A 17,500-nucleotide genomic window follows, 5' to 3' on the forward strand; every position below is an offset into this window, starting at 1 on the left:
CAGCTCGTAATTCGTTGTATTAAGAACTGTAAATTACTAAGGGGTGCTGAATCATATATTTGCGTATCATCTGCATAAAAATGATAACTCAGATTGAATCTGGATATCACACTAGAAAGGGGCTGCATATATACAGTAAAAAGGACAGGGCCAAGAACAGAGCCTTGTGGCACTCCAAAATTTAGTAAAACTTGTTCTGACTGAACACCATTCACCACGACAGTCTGCCATCGATCCTGTAAATATGATGTAAACCATTTAAGGGCAATTCCTTTTATGCCGAACGTATTTTCTAGTCTTCTTAACAAAATGTCATGGTCAATGGTGTCAAAGGCAGCTGAAAGATCTAAAAGGCATAATACATTGATATTGTTAGCATCAGCATTACATAACAAGTCATTAAAGATTTTAAGAAGCGCCGTTTCAGTACTGTGTTGATGTTTGTAGGCTGACTGAAAGGGTTGTTCCAAACTGTTGTTCTTAAGATGAGATGTTAATTGTGTAAGAACTACCTTCTCCAAAAGTTTTGACAAAAAAGGTAAATTTGATACAGGACGATAATTGTTTAATATATTGTGGTCTAGTGATGGTTTCTTCAGAAGTGGTTTGACGAGGGCACTTTTAAAGCACGATGGAACTTCGCCAGTCAGTATGGATGTATTTATGATTGATGTAATGGATGGTAATAATGTATCGATGGAGCTGGCCAAAAGCTGTGCTGGTAGGGGATCAAGGTCGCAGGATTTAATGGGGGCTTTTTTTATCAACTCGTTTATGAAACTAGGTGAAACTGGTTGGAACTTGTCTAAAGGGGTACCACAGAATGTATTTGTATCTATAAATGGTTCATGCCGATCTAGTTCTGAACGAATGTTATGGATTTTGTCTTTAAAAAAGTTGACAAATGTGTCTGGCAAGTCTCTTTGATTGGTTGTAGATGGTAATGAAGTGCATCTTTCACGTCCAAGTAGATCATTGCAGATGTTAAATAATTGTTTACAAGATTTAGAAGTTTCAAATTTTGAAAGAAAATACGTGGTCTTTGCCTTTTTTATTGTTGTCTTCCAGGCACGAAATGCGCTCTTGAATATTTCACGATGAATCATGAGGCCTGATGTTTTCAGCAGTCTTTCTGCTCTCCGACACTTCGTTTTAGCTTCTTTAACGTCCGACGTATACCACGGAGCATACTTGCGGTTGGTGACGGTCCTTGTTTGGAATGGCGCATGTTTGTCAAGCGTTTCAATGAGACAACTATTCCACTGGTCTGGAGAAATAATTGAATTTTTAGTAAGTTTTGTTTCTAAATCGCCTCTGAAATTGTCCAAATTAATGCCTTTAATGTTTCTGGTTGATGCGGTGGTGGTTTCTTGGCATGGTTTTGAAACGTCAAGATTGAAAGAAATGAGGGAGTGGTCCGAAAAGGGGAGATAATCGACGGTGGCGTTGGTTTTTTGGAACTCTGAATTTTCTACAATTACCCAATCTAAAATATGACCAGCAGAGTGGGTTGGCGTTGTTACGATCTGGCACATGTTGTTCTCTGATAATGACTCGTGCAATTTGGCGGTGTCTGTGACGTTGTCGAAGTGAAAATTAAAGTCGCCGAGTATAATTGAATGGCCAGGACGCGTGTGTTGCAAAGTTAGCATCTCGTTGATTTCCTTCCTAACATCAGGTAATTTTATTTTGTTTTTCTTGTTTGCTGGCGGTCGGTAGATGCAGTTGAAGTTGTATCTTGTATTCTGGAGGGATAATCTAAGATCAATGGCCTCCATTGTTTTGCAGCGCATTTCGATGATTTCCACATGTTTACATAATTTATTCTTCCGGATGGCAATAGTTTGAGCTTCTTAGCCAAGCGCATACTATCTATAGATAGTTCGAAGATGACGTCACTCAGGCCTTTGTTATTGTTTTTGCCATCCGCGTTTATGAGTTGTTCTCACTAGACTGTATTAACCAGACTATAAAAGTTCATGGTTACATTGAGTTTGTGTGTTGGTCCGTTATACTTCCGGATGGCAATGTTATGAACTTCTTAGCCAAGCGCATTCTATCTATAGATAGAATGCGCTTGGCCAAGGAGTTCACAACATTGCCATCCGGAAGTATAAAGGACTAACACACAAACTCTGTGTAACCATGAACGTTTATAGTCAGGTTAATACAGTTTAGTGAGAACAACTCACAAACGCGGATGGCAAAAACAATAACAAAAGCCTGAGTGACGTCATCTGCATACTATCTATATATAGCCTGACACTGACCAAAAGGTGACGTCAAAATGCCAGTCTTTGGCCACAAAAGAAAACAAATCGTGAGTTGTATTCAATAGTTCAACCAATGGGACCACTTGTTTCCATGAGCACTACTAACGACAACTCACTAAGCCAAATAATGACGTCAAAATGCCAGTCTTTTTGGGTTTCAGTGTCAGGCTATAGATAGAATGAAGTTGATGTCACTCTGGTCTTTGTTATTGTTTTTTACCATCCACGTTTATGATTAATACTCACTAAACGGTACGATCCATTCTATAAAAGTTCATGATTACACATAGTTTTGTGTGTTGGTCTGTTATACTTCCGGATGGCATTGTTATGGACTTCTTAGCCAAGTGCATACTATCTATAACTTAACTATGGCATGCTTCAACAGTCATGACTACTTCCCTCGTAATGACGCATGGTAACTTGGTAACTGGCTCTCAATTATCGTAACAATGGCGGACGCCCGTATGAAATATTTCTCCAACGAGCATAAAAGTGTTTCCAGAGGAGAAAAACATTATAAATATTATTTATGATCATGTTTTGACTTTAATACATTCTGATCACAAGACATATGAAAAGTTCTAGCCAACAATGAAGAATAAAAAGTACCGATGCTCTTTGTTTAGATCCACGTTTAGATCGCCGTTACTTGCGATGTGACATCAGACTATTGAATCCAGTTCACTTGTAGATTTTTTGACCAATCAAAACGCGAGTTTTGTGGACACACCCTCGAGTCCGTACTCGGACAATTATAGAAGGAACGAAATTGACGTCACTCATGCTCTGCTCTTTGTTATTGTTTTTTAGTCAGGCATTTTTATGAGTAGTTCTCACTAAATGCTATCAATCAGACTATAGATAGAATGAAGATGACGTCACTCTGATCTTTGTTATTGCTTTTTTGCCATTCACGTTTATGAGTAATTCTCACTAAACTTTATTGTCCAGACTATAAAAGTTCATGGTCACACAGAGTTTTGTGTGTTGGACCGTTATACTTCCGGATGGCAATGTTGTGAGCTTCTTAGTCAAGCGCATACTATCTATAAATGTTCAAGGTTAACAAAATAGTTTTGTGTGTTGGTATGGTATATCCTGCTGATGGATGATGTGAGTATTATGACTAAACGCAACGCACCAATGTTTAACTATGCTTGACTTTAGTGACAAAAACTACTTGATATTTAAACGTTTATCAATTTTCACAGATTTATTAATATTATACTTTCTTTCTTTTCTTTTCCATTTTTTTTTCATTTATCACAGGACTCGGGGAAGAGCCCGAAAAGAAGAAAGTAAGTAAAATCCAAATCATGAATTCAAAACTATTATCACTACGCTTTAACCCTCTCTTCACCACCCATAGGAACCTCTTTTCGCGGCAGTGATGGGGGTTTGAACCCGCGACCTTATTGGTACAACTCCTCTTGGACGGGGAGAACGTGACTCTACCGTATGAGCTATCCACGATCCCAAAAAAGATCGTCTCTAACCCTAGTCATTCTTAGAGCCTCTCTCTTCCCGACTACTTGAGTCGGTTAGTTCTCTCCTTACAGGCCAATTTCCGGATTTTCCCCAAAAGTTACCATCCAATCTATACAAGAAAAGATTAATTTCAATCAAACACAAAATCTGTTAGGTCTTGCTATAGGTACATACTTATTTTTTTTTTTTTGCTAAACAAGCTCTTCAACACAGTGTTAATATATTATCATTCTAACTATAGCAAACATTTTTGTTCTAATTAAATATGATGTAAAAAAGAAATTAGAATGAAAAATAAATGTTGGCTGCATCGTAACAAATAAATGTGACGATTTTCCTTTGGGTTGTAAGGAGGGGGGGGGGTAATCGAAAATTCCTAGAGGGTCTTCTATTACGACCCAGACTGAAAGAAATTAGGTTCTTGCTTCCATTTACTGAATTGAATGATCTGTGGTTGATTTATTCCATGTGAAAGACCTTTCAATACAAGCTGGCTATTCTATACTAACATAAATATTTATATTGATGTTTGATTTATCTGAAAGATCAATGGATTATGAGACTTAATAGAGGGGGGCGGGGGTGTGGAGGGGAGGTATTTTTGATTTGTGATCTCTGTACGTCAGACAAATTATTATGTGCTAGAAAGATTGAGGAGGGAGATTTTTTTTGGGGGGGGGGGGTTATGGTATGGGGAAAGAGGGAGCAAATGAGGGGGAAAGTAGGAAGAAGAAGAAGAAGAAGAAGAAGAAGAAGAAGAAGAAGAAGAAGAAGAAGAAGAAGAAGAAGAAGAAGAAGAAGAAGAAGAAGAAGAAGAACAAGAAGAAGAAGAAGAAGAAGAAGAAGAAGAAGAAGAAGAAGAAGATGATGATGATGATGATGGTGGTGGTGGTGGTGTTGGTGATGGTGATAGTGGTTGTGGTGATGGTGATAGTGGTGTTAGTGGTGGTGGCGGTGGTGATGGTGATAGTGATGTTAGTGGCGGTAGTGATGGTGATGGTGGTGATGGTGGTGATGGTGATAGTGATGTTAGTGGCGGTAGTGATGGTGATGGTGGTGATGGTGATAGTGATGTTAGTGGCGGTAGTGATGGTGATGGTGGTGGCGGTGGTGATGGTGATAGTGATGTTAGTGGCGGTAGTGATGGTGATGGTGGCGAAGGCGATGGTGATGGTAGTGAAAATGGTGGTGATGGTGATGATGTTGGTGAGTAGAATGAGGACAAGGAAGAAAGGAAAGAAGAGTGGATAGCACATTCTACTATTAGCCGCTCCGAAACTGAAATATTTCCCATGATTCCACGTCATCATTTTCGTTGTTTCCTTCATGAAATAAAGTAATGTAAATGTTGCTGCTTGTTTATTCATCTTAACAACACCACACCACATCATCTCATTCATCTGTGGTGTTTCATTCATCCTGTTTGTTGATAAAGGGTAAAACCCAACCCGAAACGTCCATTCTATCTGTTTTCGTAATTAAACTGAAGCTTATTTATCTACATTCAATTTAAAACTTAAACTTGAGCTTTTATATAGAGCAATATCCACTAAACGTGCTCAAAGCGCTTTACAAGGGGTCCCTGGCCAACAGCAACACATAACATGTAGGACAAGAGATGACGCCTGTCAGGCGATATTACAAATTTTTGGGACAGAGACAACGCTGTTAACGGCCAGGTACTCATTTTACACCTGAGTACGGTGAGAGAATGTGAGTAAAGAGTCTTTTCCAAGGTCTCAACTATGCGCCGAGCGAGGCTCAAACCCAGGACCTTCCGATCCGAAAGCGAGTGTCATACCACTAGACCACATAGCCGCATTTCAATTTCACATTGCTATTTATTTATTTATTCAGGAAAAGAAGAAGAAGCACAAGGAGAAGAAGAGCGACTACGAGAAATTGTTGAAGTGCCCGCGCTGTAAGAAACGGTACGTGGAGCCCAAGATTGCTTGCTGCCAAAGGATGTGCGTGGAATGTCTACAGAAGCTCATCGACAAGGGAGCTAAGTCTGGACTCATTTTCTGTCGTGTTTGTAACAGGTATTATAATATTATATAATGTCGAAGAGTTGTCGTTCATGCTTGAAATAATTCCTCTATCAAATCACCTTTCTCATCCCACTCCTCTTCCTCATATTGCTACTCCTCCTCCTTTTCTTCCTCTTCCTCCTCCTCCTCCTCCTCCTCCTCCTCCTCCTCCTCCTCCTCCTTCTTCTTCTTCTTCTTCTTCTTCTTCTTTCTTTTCTTCTTCTTCTTCTTCTTCTTCTTCTTCTTCTTCTTCTTCTTCTTCTTCTTCTTCTTCTTCTTCTTCTTCTTCTTCTTCTTCTTCTTCTTCTTCTTCTTCTTCTTCTTCTTCTTCTTTGTCTTCTTCTTCTTCTTCTTCTTCTTCTTCTTCTTCTTCTTCTTCTTCTTCTTCTTCTTCTTCTTCTTATTATTATTATTATTATTATTATTATTATTATTATTATTATTATTATTATTATTATTATTATTATTATTATGTGGGTCATTTTGAGCACACTTTGCAATGTGACCAATGACCTCGAATATTGATCAAGCGGTAGAACAGTGGGTATTTTATTTAGACACACCGATGGTAAAATATGTGTAGTTCACTATGTTTACCAATCATTGCATAAACATTATGAAGTCTGTCCGAGGGGCGTGGTTATCTATGTGTCTAATTATATCCCCATGTCCCAGGGCCATCATCATCCCTGACTCCAGTAAACCCAAGAGGACCTGGGCCAAACAGTTTCCAACGGACAACTTTTTGTCCAACCTCAAAGAGGCCGTGGAACAGCTGGAAGGGAAACGATTGTGTTACGTCTGTGACAGTAGGTCTAAGGTGTGTAGCCAATTGTGTGTTATGTATTATTTAAAGATGTATGTATGGAGGGCAAACGATTGTGCTACGTCTGTCACAGTCGGTCTAAGGTGTGTAGCCAATACTCTTCAACAGTCGTCACGTCACTTCCTTCCTAATGACGCATGGTAACTTAGTAAGACTGGCTCTAAACTATCAGAACAATGGCGGACGCCCGTATGAAATATTTCCCCGGCGAGCATAAAAGCGTATCATGAGGAGAAAAAAAACATAAATTTGATAATGTTTTGACTTTTACACATTCTGATCGCAAGACATATGAAAAGTTCTAGCCAGCATGAAGAATAAAAAGTAATGATTTTCTTTGTTTAGAACCAAGATAGCCGCCGTTGCCGGGCGGCGTGACATCAGGCTATTGAATCCAATTTTGTATTTTTTAAAAGATGTATGTGTGCTAGTCATTGTAAGGTGTGTGGTCAGTTATTGATGTTGTGCGTTAAGGTAAAATACTCATAACATCCACCAGTCCCATAGTGTGCGCTTGGGTAAGAAGCTGTACGGGTTTTTTTAGCCTCAGCTTTCCTCAATGGGAGCGATCTATATTCATGTTTCCGTCCAACCAGGTCATCGATCACATGATTTGTTGCTGTCCAACAATTGGATAGTTCTTTTAAAATGTAAACACGCTGCTTTGTTTACAAAAGTTATAAACATATCCATGTGTCAAGCCGAATAAAATGGCCAATCGCGATGTTGATATTTAAAAAGCTGTGAACACTTTTCACTAAGTGGGTCACTTTGAGCACATTTTGCAATGTGACCAATGACCTCGAGCACATGGAAAGTTAATATAGATCATGCCCATTGTGTTGGGTTGTCCATCCTTGTCCATTCCTGTACGTTATCCATCCAGCACTTGGTCCTCTCCTGCCTTCCTCCAAGTTTCCTTGCATCATAGTTTTTGCTAATGTTAACCAAATAGCAGAATGACCCATCGTCTCAAAACGGTATTATGTCGGAACGTACCAAATGCCTAAAAGACGAAAAATGTTAAAACTGGTCGAAATTATAAATTGTTGGCATTAGCATCCTAAAATATGGTATCCATTCTCCTCAATAAAACATACAAACTCAACACAAGTCTGATATTTCTGGCTATAAATTCCATTTTCAACATCTTTACCATCCCGACTTAATACCGTTTTGAGGCGAAGGGTCACATATAATGTGGGGTTTTTTAACAAACGACAAAAAGGATGTGTGTGTATGGGAGGGGCGTTGAACTGTTATAAATTATAAGTGTGTGTGTGGGAGGGGGAGGAGGGGTTGGACTGTTACAAATGGTGTTTGTGTGGGGGAGGGGGGAGGGGGAGGTTAGACTGTTACAAATGGTGTGTCTGTGTGAGGGGGGGGGGGGATTGGGCTGTTACAAATGGTGTATGTGTGGGAGGGTGGGAGGGGTTAGACTGTTACAAATGGTGTGTGGGGGGGGAGGTGGGGAGGGGTTAGACTGTTATAAATAGTGTATTTGTGTGTATGTGTGTGTGTGTGGGGGGGTGGCTGTTACAAATGGTGTGTCTGTGTGGAAAGGGGGGGGGGGAGGGAGGTGGAGGGTGTTACTACTGTTACTTGAAAGCAATGCAGTCTCAAGTTTAACGGCTCAACACATACTCAATATATATTTTTTTCAATGCGTCATTTCCAGGTGACAGACGCCACCATGTTTTGTTACGAATGTGACACTTACTTCTGTGACGCCTGCGATGACGCACACAGACACATGCCCAAGCTGAAGAACCATCGCCTCATCAGCCTGAACGAGCTGACGCCGACAGAGCTGCTGAAACACAAGAAGAGGAGCTGTGCCATCCACGAAGGCAAACCGCTGGAGCTCTTCTGTAAGGTGAGGAAGATTTTACTAACGAAAGGGTGAAAATGGAGAGGCTTCCTATGGGAACAAAACAGACAATGGACGTTTCTGGTACAAATCCTTCGTCAGCACAACAATACACAAATATACGTGGGAAACAAATAAAATATAATGCAAAAACACTTTTTTTGCATTATATTTTATTTGTTTACCACGTTTGTGTGACGTCATATTCGAACTATCTATAGATAGTATGCGCTTGGCTAAAATCATAATATTGCCATCCGGAAATATAACGGACCAACACACAAAACTGTGTGTATCCGTGAACGTTTATAGTCAGGATAATACAGTTTAGTGAGAATTACTCATATACGTGGATGGAAAAAAACAATAACAAAGACCTGAGTGACGTCATCCTCGTTCTATCTACTATCGTAGCCATCGTTAAGTGCCTGACTGGTCTTTTGATGACGTCTTTATTTGGTGTTTGATTGAATGAAACATTGAGATTCGCATTTAGCGAAATTAATCAGCTGAAATGCGCTAGCTATATAAACATTCATTTTAAAATGTATTTCTTTATTTTTATTTTTTTATTATTTTTGTTGTTGTTGTTGCCTTTTCATTCCAGGAGCACAGCCAAGCCATGTGTGCAGATTGTGCCAGTACCGTGCATCAAAAATGCGCCAATGTGGCAACCATCGCCAATGTCGCCGAGGAGAAGAAGAAAATGTTGAAGAATACGGAGAAAACTATAAAAGTAAGAAGATTTTATCTCGTATGTAGTGCGGCTATGTGGTCTAGAGGTATGACACTCGCTTTCGGATCGGAAGGTCCTGGGTTCGATCGAGCCTCGCGCTCGGCGCATAGTTGAGTCGTTGGAAAAGGCTCTTTACTCACATTCTCTCACCGGTGTAAAATGAGTACCTGGCCGTTAACAGCGTTGTCTTTGTCCGAAAAATTGTAATATCGCCTAATAGGCGCCATGTCCCATCCTACATGTTAAATGTTGCTGTTGACCAGGGACCCCTTGTAAAGCGCTTTGAGCACATTTAGTGGTTATTGCGCTATATAAAGCTCAATTTTATTTATTATTATGTAGCCCCATTGAGCAGGAGTTTATCTAGTCCCGGTTTTTATAGCGTGACCCAACGTCTCAAAACGGTATTATGTCGGGATGAACCTGATGCTAAAAAGTCAAATTAAAACAAAACTGGTCAAAATGATGAATGACTGGTATTCAGCACTCTATAATATGATATTCATTCTCCTCAATAAAACAAATAAACTCAACGGAAGTCTGATATTTCTGGTCACAGATTCAATTTTCCGCCACTTAGTCATCCCGATAAATATCTAGCAATTATTGCTTGCTCCCTTGGGATTTTTTTTTTCAAAGAAAGAGTAAATCCCACAAGAGATGAGGTGAGTAGGAAAGTGCCAGATGACAATAGAGAATAAAAAATTTTAGCGGTGGCGATGGAGGTTTGAACAGCCTGCGACCTTACTGGTACGACAACTCGTCTGGCCGGTGAGAGCGTGACTCTGCCGTATGAGCTATCCGCGATCCCAAAAAAAGATCGTCTCTAACCCAAGTCATTATTAGAGCCTTCTCTTCCTGACTACTTGAGGTCACGAGTCCAACACACACAAACGCCGCGTATAGTTCAGACAGTAGAGTCACGCTCTCCCCGGCCAGGCGGAGTTGTCGTACCAGTAAGGTCACGGGTTCAAACCGTAGCCATCGTTGACATATAGATAGTATGCGCTTGGCTAAGAAGCTCATAACATTGCCATCCGGAAGTATAACTGAACAACACACAAAACTGTGTGTATCCATGGGCGTTTATAGTCGGGTTAATACAGTTCAGTGAGCATTACTCATAAACGCGGATGGCAAAAAACAATAACAAAGACGTGAGTGACGTCATCTTCGAACTATCTATAGCCTGACACTAGAACCCTCTAGGACTGGTAGTTTGACGTCATTTTTTAGGTTTGTGTCGCGTCTAGTGAGTTGTCGTTAGTAGAGCTCAAGGAAACAAGTTATTTCATTGGTTGAACTATTGAATACAACTCACGATTTGTTTTCTCTTGTGGCAAAAGTCTTTTTGACGTCATTACTTGGTCAGTGTCAGGCTATAGAGAGCATGCGCTTGGCTAAGAAGCTCATAACATTGCCATCCGGAAGTATAACGGACCAACACACAAAAATGTGTATCCATGAACGTTTATAGTCTGGTTAATACAGTTCAGTGAGCATTACTCATAAACGCGGATGGCAAAAAACAACAACAAAGACCTGAGTGACGTCATCTTCGAACTATCTATAATTTTACAAAGGCCACGTTCAAACCCCCATCACCGCCGCGAAAATTTGTTATTCTCTATTGTCTTCTGGCACTTTCTTACTCAATTCATTTCTTGTTGTTACCAACATAAGTGCCTGCTCCACTCACTTTGCTGAATTAGTAATCACACAGAGCCTCAGAGCAAATGAAACCTGGTTTTATTCCAGTCGCATGGAATAGACAATGCTAATGGCAGATTGCTTGTTACCATTTGGAAAAGACTATCGCAAAGTACCTACTTTCAGCCAGAAATTATTACCAAATTACCATGTGGTGAACAGGAAAGTGTGTGTGGGGGGGGGGGGGGGAGGAGGGGCGATAAAATTGTTTAAAGTTTGTTTTTTTGTTATTTGTTTTTGTTGTTTTTTTTTTGTTTGTTGTTGTTGTTGTGTTTTGTTGTTTGTTTTTTTGTTTTATTTTTTTTGTTAATGTTGACCTTACCCAGGATTGAAAACGGTTCATTTGCTATTGAGCCAAATGCTCTGCTAGTAAGTTAAGGGAACCCTCATTCTCCCCCCCCTTTACCCTCCCCCTCTTCTCCCCTCACCCTCCGCTTTCCCGCAAGTCCCCCCCTCCCCCTCTTCTCCCCTCACCCTCCGCTTTCCCGCAAGTCCCCCCCCCTCCCCAACTGCAGATAATCTAGAATTTATTTTATTTAATCTTGTTTTGTTTTTTCTCGTGTTAGTCTGGCATTGTCAAGTGTGAATCAAGCAGTAAGCGAATGAAAGGGGAGGCCACTGACATCGCCGAGATGAAGAAACAAACAGTGGAACAAATAGAGGGCGCTTTCCACGCCGTCACCGATGCGCTTACAAGCAGGAGGAAGAAACTCATCAAGGATATAAACGTAAGAGGCTTTATTTAGTAATAATAATAATAATAATAATAATAATAATAATAATAATAATAATAATAATAATAATAATAATAATAATAATAATAATAATAATGCACACTTATATGTGACCCATCGTCTCAAAACGGTATTATGTCGGAACGAGCCATATGCCTGAAAGCCGAATTAAATGTTAGACTGGTCAAAAATATAAATTGTTAGCATTAGCACCCTACAATATGCTATCCATTCTTCCCAATAAAACATACAAACTCAACACAAGTCTGATATTTCTGGCTATAAATTCAATTTCCATCATCTTAACCATCCCGACTTAATACCACCAATAAAACATACAAACTCAACACAAGTCTGATATTTCTGGCTATAAATTCAATTTCCATCATCTTAACCATCCCGACTTAATACCGTTTTGAGGCGAAGGGTCACATATAACGACAACATATCATGCAAAATTAGCTCTAGGCGCTTTACAAAAATAAAATATATATCATTCATTAAACAATGTCTACAGCTATTAGATACAATAGACATATTCAATATTTAAAACGCTATCAACATAGAAATACATTTTAAAAGAGAAGAGAATCAAATAAAGAAATGTTTTCTAAAGTAATGATAAGTCTGTAGCCTGCTTTTGAATGCCTCCAGGGATTCTGAATTTCTAATCTCAAAAATGGTAATTTATTCCAAATGGAGGAACCAGATAATGAAAAAGCTATTTCAGTTGACTAAACAATAGGCATTACTTGCAATAGGGAATGAGATTAGCGGAAGAGTAGCGTCCCTTGATTGGACGTCCCCTTACAGAGAGAACGTCAATTTGGTTTTGAAGTGTCTCAAGCCGCTTTCACCGGAAGGGAGGACGAGAGACGCATGCGCACAACCAACATGACGTTCTCTTTCTCTAATAACTTTTCCGCCGATGACGTCACAGACTATGGGTGCCGTCCAATCAAGGGACGCTACTCTTCCGCTAATCTCATTCCCTACCACCACCAATACTACTGCAACCAGTGTTGCAAGCGCCTTGAAAACCCTTCAAACAAATTTAGCTCACATCTCTCTCTCTCTCTCTCTCTCTCTCTCTCTCTCTCTCTCTCTCTCTCTCTCTTTCTCTCTCTCTGTCTCTCTCTCTCTCTGTCTCTCTCTCAAACACACACACACACACTACAACCACCACCACCGCAGCTTCATCACGACCACTACTACTACAATCACCACCACCATCACATAATCACTGCCACTACTACTTCAACCACCACATCATTATCACTACCACTACTACTACAACCACCACCACCACCACCACATCGTCATTACTACTACAACCACTACCACTACATCATCACTGCTACTACAACCACCCACACCACGACATAATCACTACTACTACAACCACTGCCACTACTACAACCACAGTCACCACCACCACCACATCATCATCACTACCACTACTACTACTACAACAGCCATTATGACATTATCATCATCACTACTACTACTATTACTACTACTACTATTACTACTACTACTACTACTACTACTACTACTACTACTACTACTACTACTACTACTACTACTACTACTATTACTACTACAACCACCAACACAACATCATCCTCACTTCCATAATTATGTTTTGGAGCTTTTCTTCACTTGAAATCAGGAAACTTTGGGGTTGTATTTGGCAATGTGTTCATATAGAGCAGTATAATTAGGTGCCCCAAACGTAAACAATAACAAGTTGCTAGTGATTTCCGTTAGGGACCGGAATAATTTACGCACAATATAGGTCTCTCAATTTTGTAGTTTGAGTTGTAGGCAATACACTTTCAGTATTGAAAATATGTTTACATAAAATCTAACAGTTGCAGAAATAATAATATAAGACTAAATTATTCTGAAAATCAGGCTCCGAATAATTCTCGTTTTGTTCATACCAGCGCAATAATTTGCTCTGGTCTAAAAATAGATAGACTGTAACTTTTGATAAATTTTACCTTTTGTTCCATAAAATATCCATATCTAGACATTATTTGATGCATGATCGAGTATTTATGAATATGTGTTTCTTTTGCCACCTAACAGCCAAATTTTAAAGGTTATTTTCTTTCTATTATTTACATTGGAACGTGAGCTGTCAAGACAGGAACATGTGGTTTGCCATGTGCTTCTCGACCTTTGTTTACGTTTGGGGCAGTAAACTTTACTGTTCTATATCAGAATATATTTGTAATCAGTTATCTATTTAGATCTATACAATATGTAAACACAATACCAAATATCATCCCAATTCCCTTTTTGTGTGTGCGGAAATTCCTCTTTCGGCATTGAAATTCCTCCGAGTGGTGTCTGAAATTTATGTGAGTCAAGTTAAAAATTGGCGTCTCTGCAAATTTTACTATTCTCGTCAAATTTTCAATGCCCGTATCTGAGGAGTTATCTTTGCACATTGATTTGACTGTGCGTGAAAACTGTGCCTCACTTCAAAGTCGATTTTCTCAAAACTTGGTTTTCACACTCTCCCTACTTCAAACGGCTATATCTCGGCAATGAATAATCAGAATTTTATAAATTTGGTATCAAAATTTTAAGCATAATATAAGCTATGATTGGGTACCAAAAACCCAAAATTGAAAAATCCGACTTAATACCGTTTCGAGGCGGAGGGTCACATTTAACATGTAGGACGGGACATGACGCCTTTTGCTAAAGAAATTATTAATTTATCACAAGGACTAACTACTATTGTGTTTGAGTGATAAAAAAATATATTTTTGTGTTAGTTGGGTGTGACGTTATTGGGGAAAATCCTGAAAATGGCTGGTAAGGAGGGAGTTAACTGGGCATGACAGAACTGCATCAAATATGTGCAGATGGAAACTTGGTAACGGTGATACCTGCCGGAAATTTCAGGCAGATCCAGAGACCAGCGATCACATCGTCCTCCACTGTCCAGTTACTAAACTTGAAGGTGGCTACGAAACCATCCTTAGAGTGGAGGAAGACTTTAGAAGCTGGGTTGACGAAATGAATTTGGAGGCGTAGCCATACGCTACTACTACTACTACTACTACTACTACTACTACTACTACTACTACTACTACTACTACTACTACTACTACTACTACTACTACTACAACTACTACTACAACTACTACTACTACTACTACTACTACAACAACATACTACTACTACTACTACTACTACTACTACTACTACTACTACACTACTACTACATACTACAACACTACTACTACAACTACTACTAATACTACTACTACTATTACTACTACTACTACTACTACTACTACTACTACTACTACTACTACTACTACAACCGTAAAATATGGTATCCATTCTCCTCAATAAAACATACAAACTCAACACAAGTCTGATATTTCTGGCTATAAATTCAATTTTTAACATCTTAACCATCCCGACTTAATACCGTTTTGAGGCGAAGGGTCACATATGTGTTTTACTTACTTTAGTACTAAAGTAAGTCATTGCCTTTTGTGTTCTCTGTGTCTCCAATGTCAATATATTTTTTTCCATTTTAGTCTCTGGTTAAATTGAGATGTTGGGTCACCTTTATAAACCAAGAGTCGGATGTATTTAGCTAGCTGAGATGTTGGGTCACCTTTATAAACCAAGAGTCGGATGTATTTAGCTAGCTGGTTATAGATCTATTAGTAGATATAATCCTACGAGCACACATTCTTCTTATTGGCTTTTGCTTCCGGTTTCTATTGGATTTACATAATGATTCATAGACCACGGACGCCATTTTGCTATTCTTCGAATCTAAATCTACTTTGTCAGCCAAACTGTTCTATTTCTTCTTATTATTATTATTTGGTTTGCTAATCTCCTCCGAGTGTATCTGAAAATATGTCTGTTCTTTAAAAAAAAAAGAGCTTTATATAGCGCAATATCCACTAAATGTGCTCAAAGCGCTTTACAAGGGGTTTCTGGTCAACAGCAACATACATTTAACATGTAGGACGGGACATAACACCTGTTAGGCGATATTACAATTTTTTCGGAACAAAGACAACGCTGTTAACCGCCAGGTACTCATTTTACACCTGAGTACGGTGAGATAATATGAGTAAAGAGCCTTTTCCAAGGACTCAACTATCAGCCGAGAGTGAGGCTCGAACCCAGGACCTTCCGATCCGAAAGCGAGTGTCATACCACAAGACCACATAGCCGTATTGTGCGGGTATGGCGTGGTCTTCTAGTATGACACTCGCTTTCGGATGGGAAGGAAGGTCGTGGGTTCGAGCCTCGCTAGCTCGGCGTATGTAGTTGAGTTCTTGGAAAAGGGTTCTTTACTCACATTTTCTCATCGTACTCAGATGTAAAGTTATGAGTCCCTGGTCGTTAACAGCGTTGTCTCTGTCGGAAAAAAAAAAAAAATTTAAAAAGTATGCCGTTTCGCCACGGCATCATAAGATAAACCTAAGACCTTGCGTAGCAATGGTGAACAATTTTTTCAATCCCCCCCCCCCCCCCCCCTAGAACTCTCTCCCATCACAAGTGAGATGCTCGGATTCGTTGACAACTTTCAATCCTCGCTTAAAGTTTTATATTTGTACGTCAAAAGTTGCTATACTATAATCATATTTTGTTGTTTAATTGAGTTCGTATCACTTTTCCATGAACAATTGTCTTACTGTAACATGTTTTGTTTTATATCACTGTAAAGCGCTTAGAGCCTGTGACAACGGGGTAAAGCGCTATATAAATGCCATTTATTATTATTTTTATCGTCGCATAGGCGCATTCCACTAGGGAATATAGACAATTCATCAAAACAAGATGTCTGATGTCATCGATGTTGTCCAATTTAACAAATTGGGGGTTAATAAATAACTTTGCCCAAGGAAAAAAAATAAAACGAAAGCGCCTGAAGCGGGGCTCGAACCCGGAACCTTCCGGGTCACAGAGTGCAATGCCTTAACGACTTGGCCTCTTCGCCCCCCCCCCCCCCCCCCAATCCACCATATGCGACCCTTCGCCTCAAAACGGTATTAAGTAGGGATGGTTAAGATGTTGAAAATTGAATTTATAGCCAGAAATATCACAGTTGTGTTGAGTTTGTATGTTTTATTGAGGAGAATAGCAACCATATGTTAGGGTGCTAATGCCAACACTTTATATTTTTGACCAGTTTAAACATTATTCGGCTTTTAGGCATCTGGTTCGTTCCGACAAAATACCGTTTTGAGACGATGGGTCACATATAAGGCAAATAGATCTGTACAAAGTATAAAAAGTCAACTTTCTATTGTTTGCCTTAAGTATCTATTGTCGTCATCACTTTTTGATGTTCTCCGTACATTCATTGTGAAGATCTTTCATTGTAATCCTCTGAGTGTTTTCTAATCGCTCTGAACAACGACTACGGTCTGACCTCCGACGTGTACTTCTTTGCAGGTCCGATAACCTAACCCAATTTATGTTGGGCTCGTTGTTGTAATGGAAATCTCAAAAAAAAAAAAAAATGACGCAAAACGTGCGGCTATGTGATCTAGTGGTATGACAATCGCTTTCGGATCGGAAGGTCCTGGGTTCGAGCCTTGCGCTCGGCGCATATTTGAGTCCTTGGAAAAGTTTCTTTACTCACATTCTCTCACCGTACTCATGTGTAAAATGAGTACCTGACCGTTAACAGCGTTGTCTTTGTCCGAAAAATTGTAATGTCGCCTAACAGGCGTCATGTCCCGTCCTACATGTTAAATGTTGCTGTTGACCAGGGACCCCTTGTAAAGCGCTTTGAGCACATTTAGTGGATATTGCGCTATATAAAGCTCAA

The 17,500-nt window shown here is 39.6% G+C and overlaps 1 protein-coding gene across 1 annotated transcript in view; it reads left to right on the forward strand.

Annotated features, from left to right (window-relative positions):
- Nucleotides 1-17,500, forward strand: part of LOC144958697 (E3 ubiquitin-protein ligase TRIM56-like) — a 62,828-nt gene that overhangs the window by 33,289 nt on the left and 12,039 nt on the right. Inside the window, exons 8-13 of the mRNA XM_078890838.1 lie at nt 3,546-3,574; nt 5,622-5,806; nt 6,470-6,614; nt 8,299-8,496; nt 9,098-9,226; nt 11,503-11,664. Coding sequence (XP_078746964.1) covers nt 3,546-3,574; nt 5,622-5,806; nt 6,470-6,614; nt 8,299-8,496; nt 9,098-9,226; nt 11,503-11,664 — 848 coding nt within the window. The remainder of the gene's footprint in view (nt 1-3,545; nt 3,575-5,621; nt 5,807-6,469; nt 6,615-8,298; nt 8,497-9,097; nt 9,227-11,502; nt 11,665-17,500) is intronic.

The sequence above is a fragment of the Berghia stephanieae genome, chromosome 13 (genome assembly GCF_034508935.2).
Source record: "Berghia stephanieae isolate SIO BIC M18660-M18661 chromosome 13, UCSD_Bste_1.3, whole genome shotgun sequence".
Classification (NCBI taxonomy): Eukaryota; Metazoa; Mollusca; class Gastropoda; order Nudibranchia; family Aeolidiidae; genus Berghia; species Berghia stephanieae.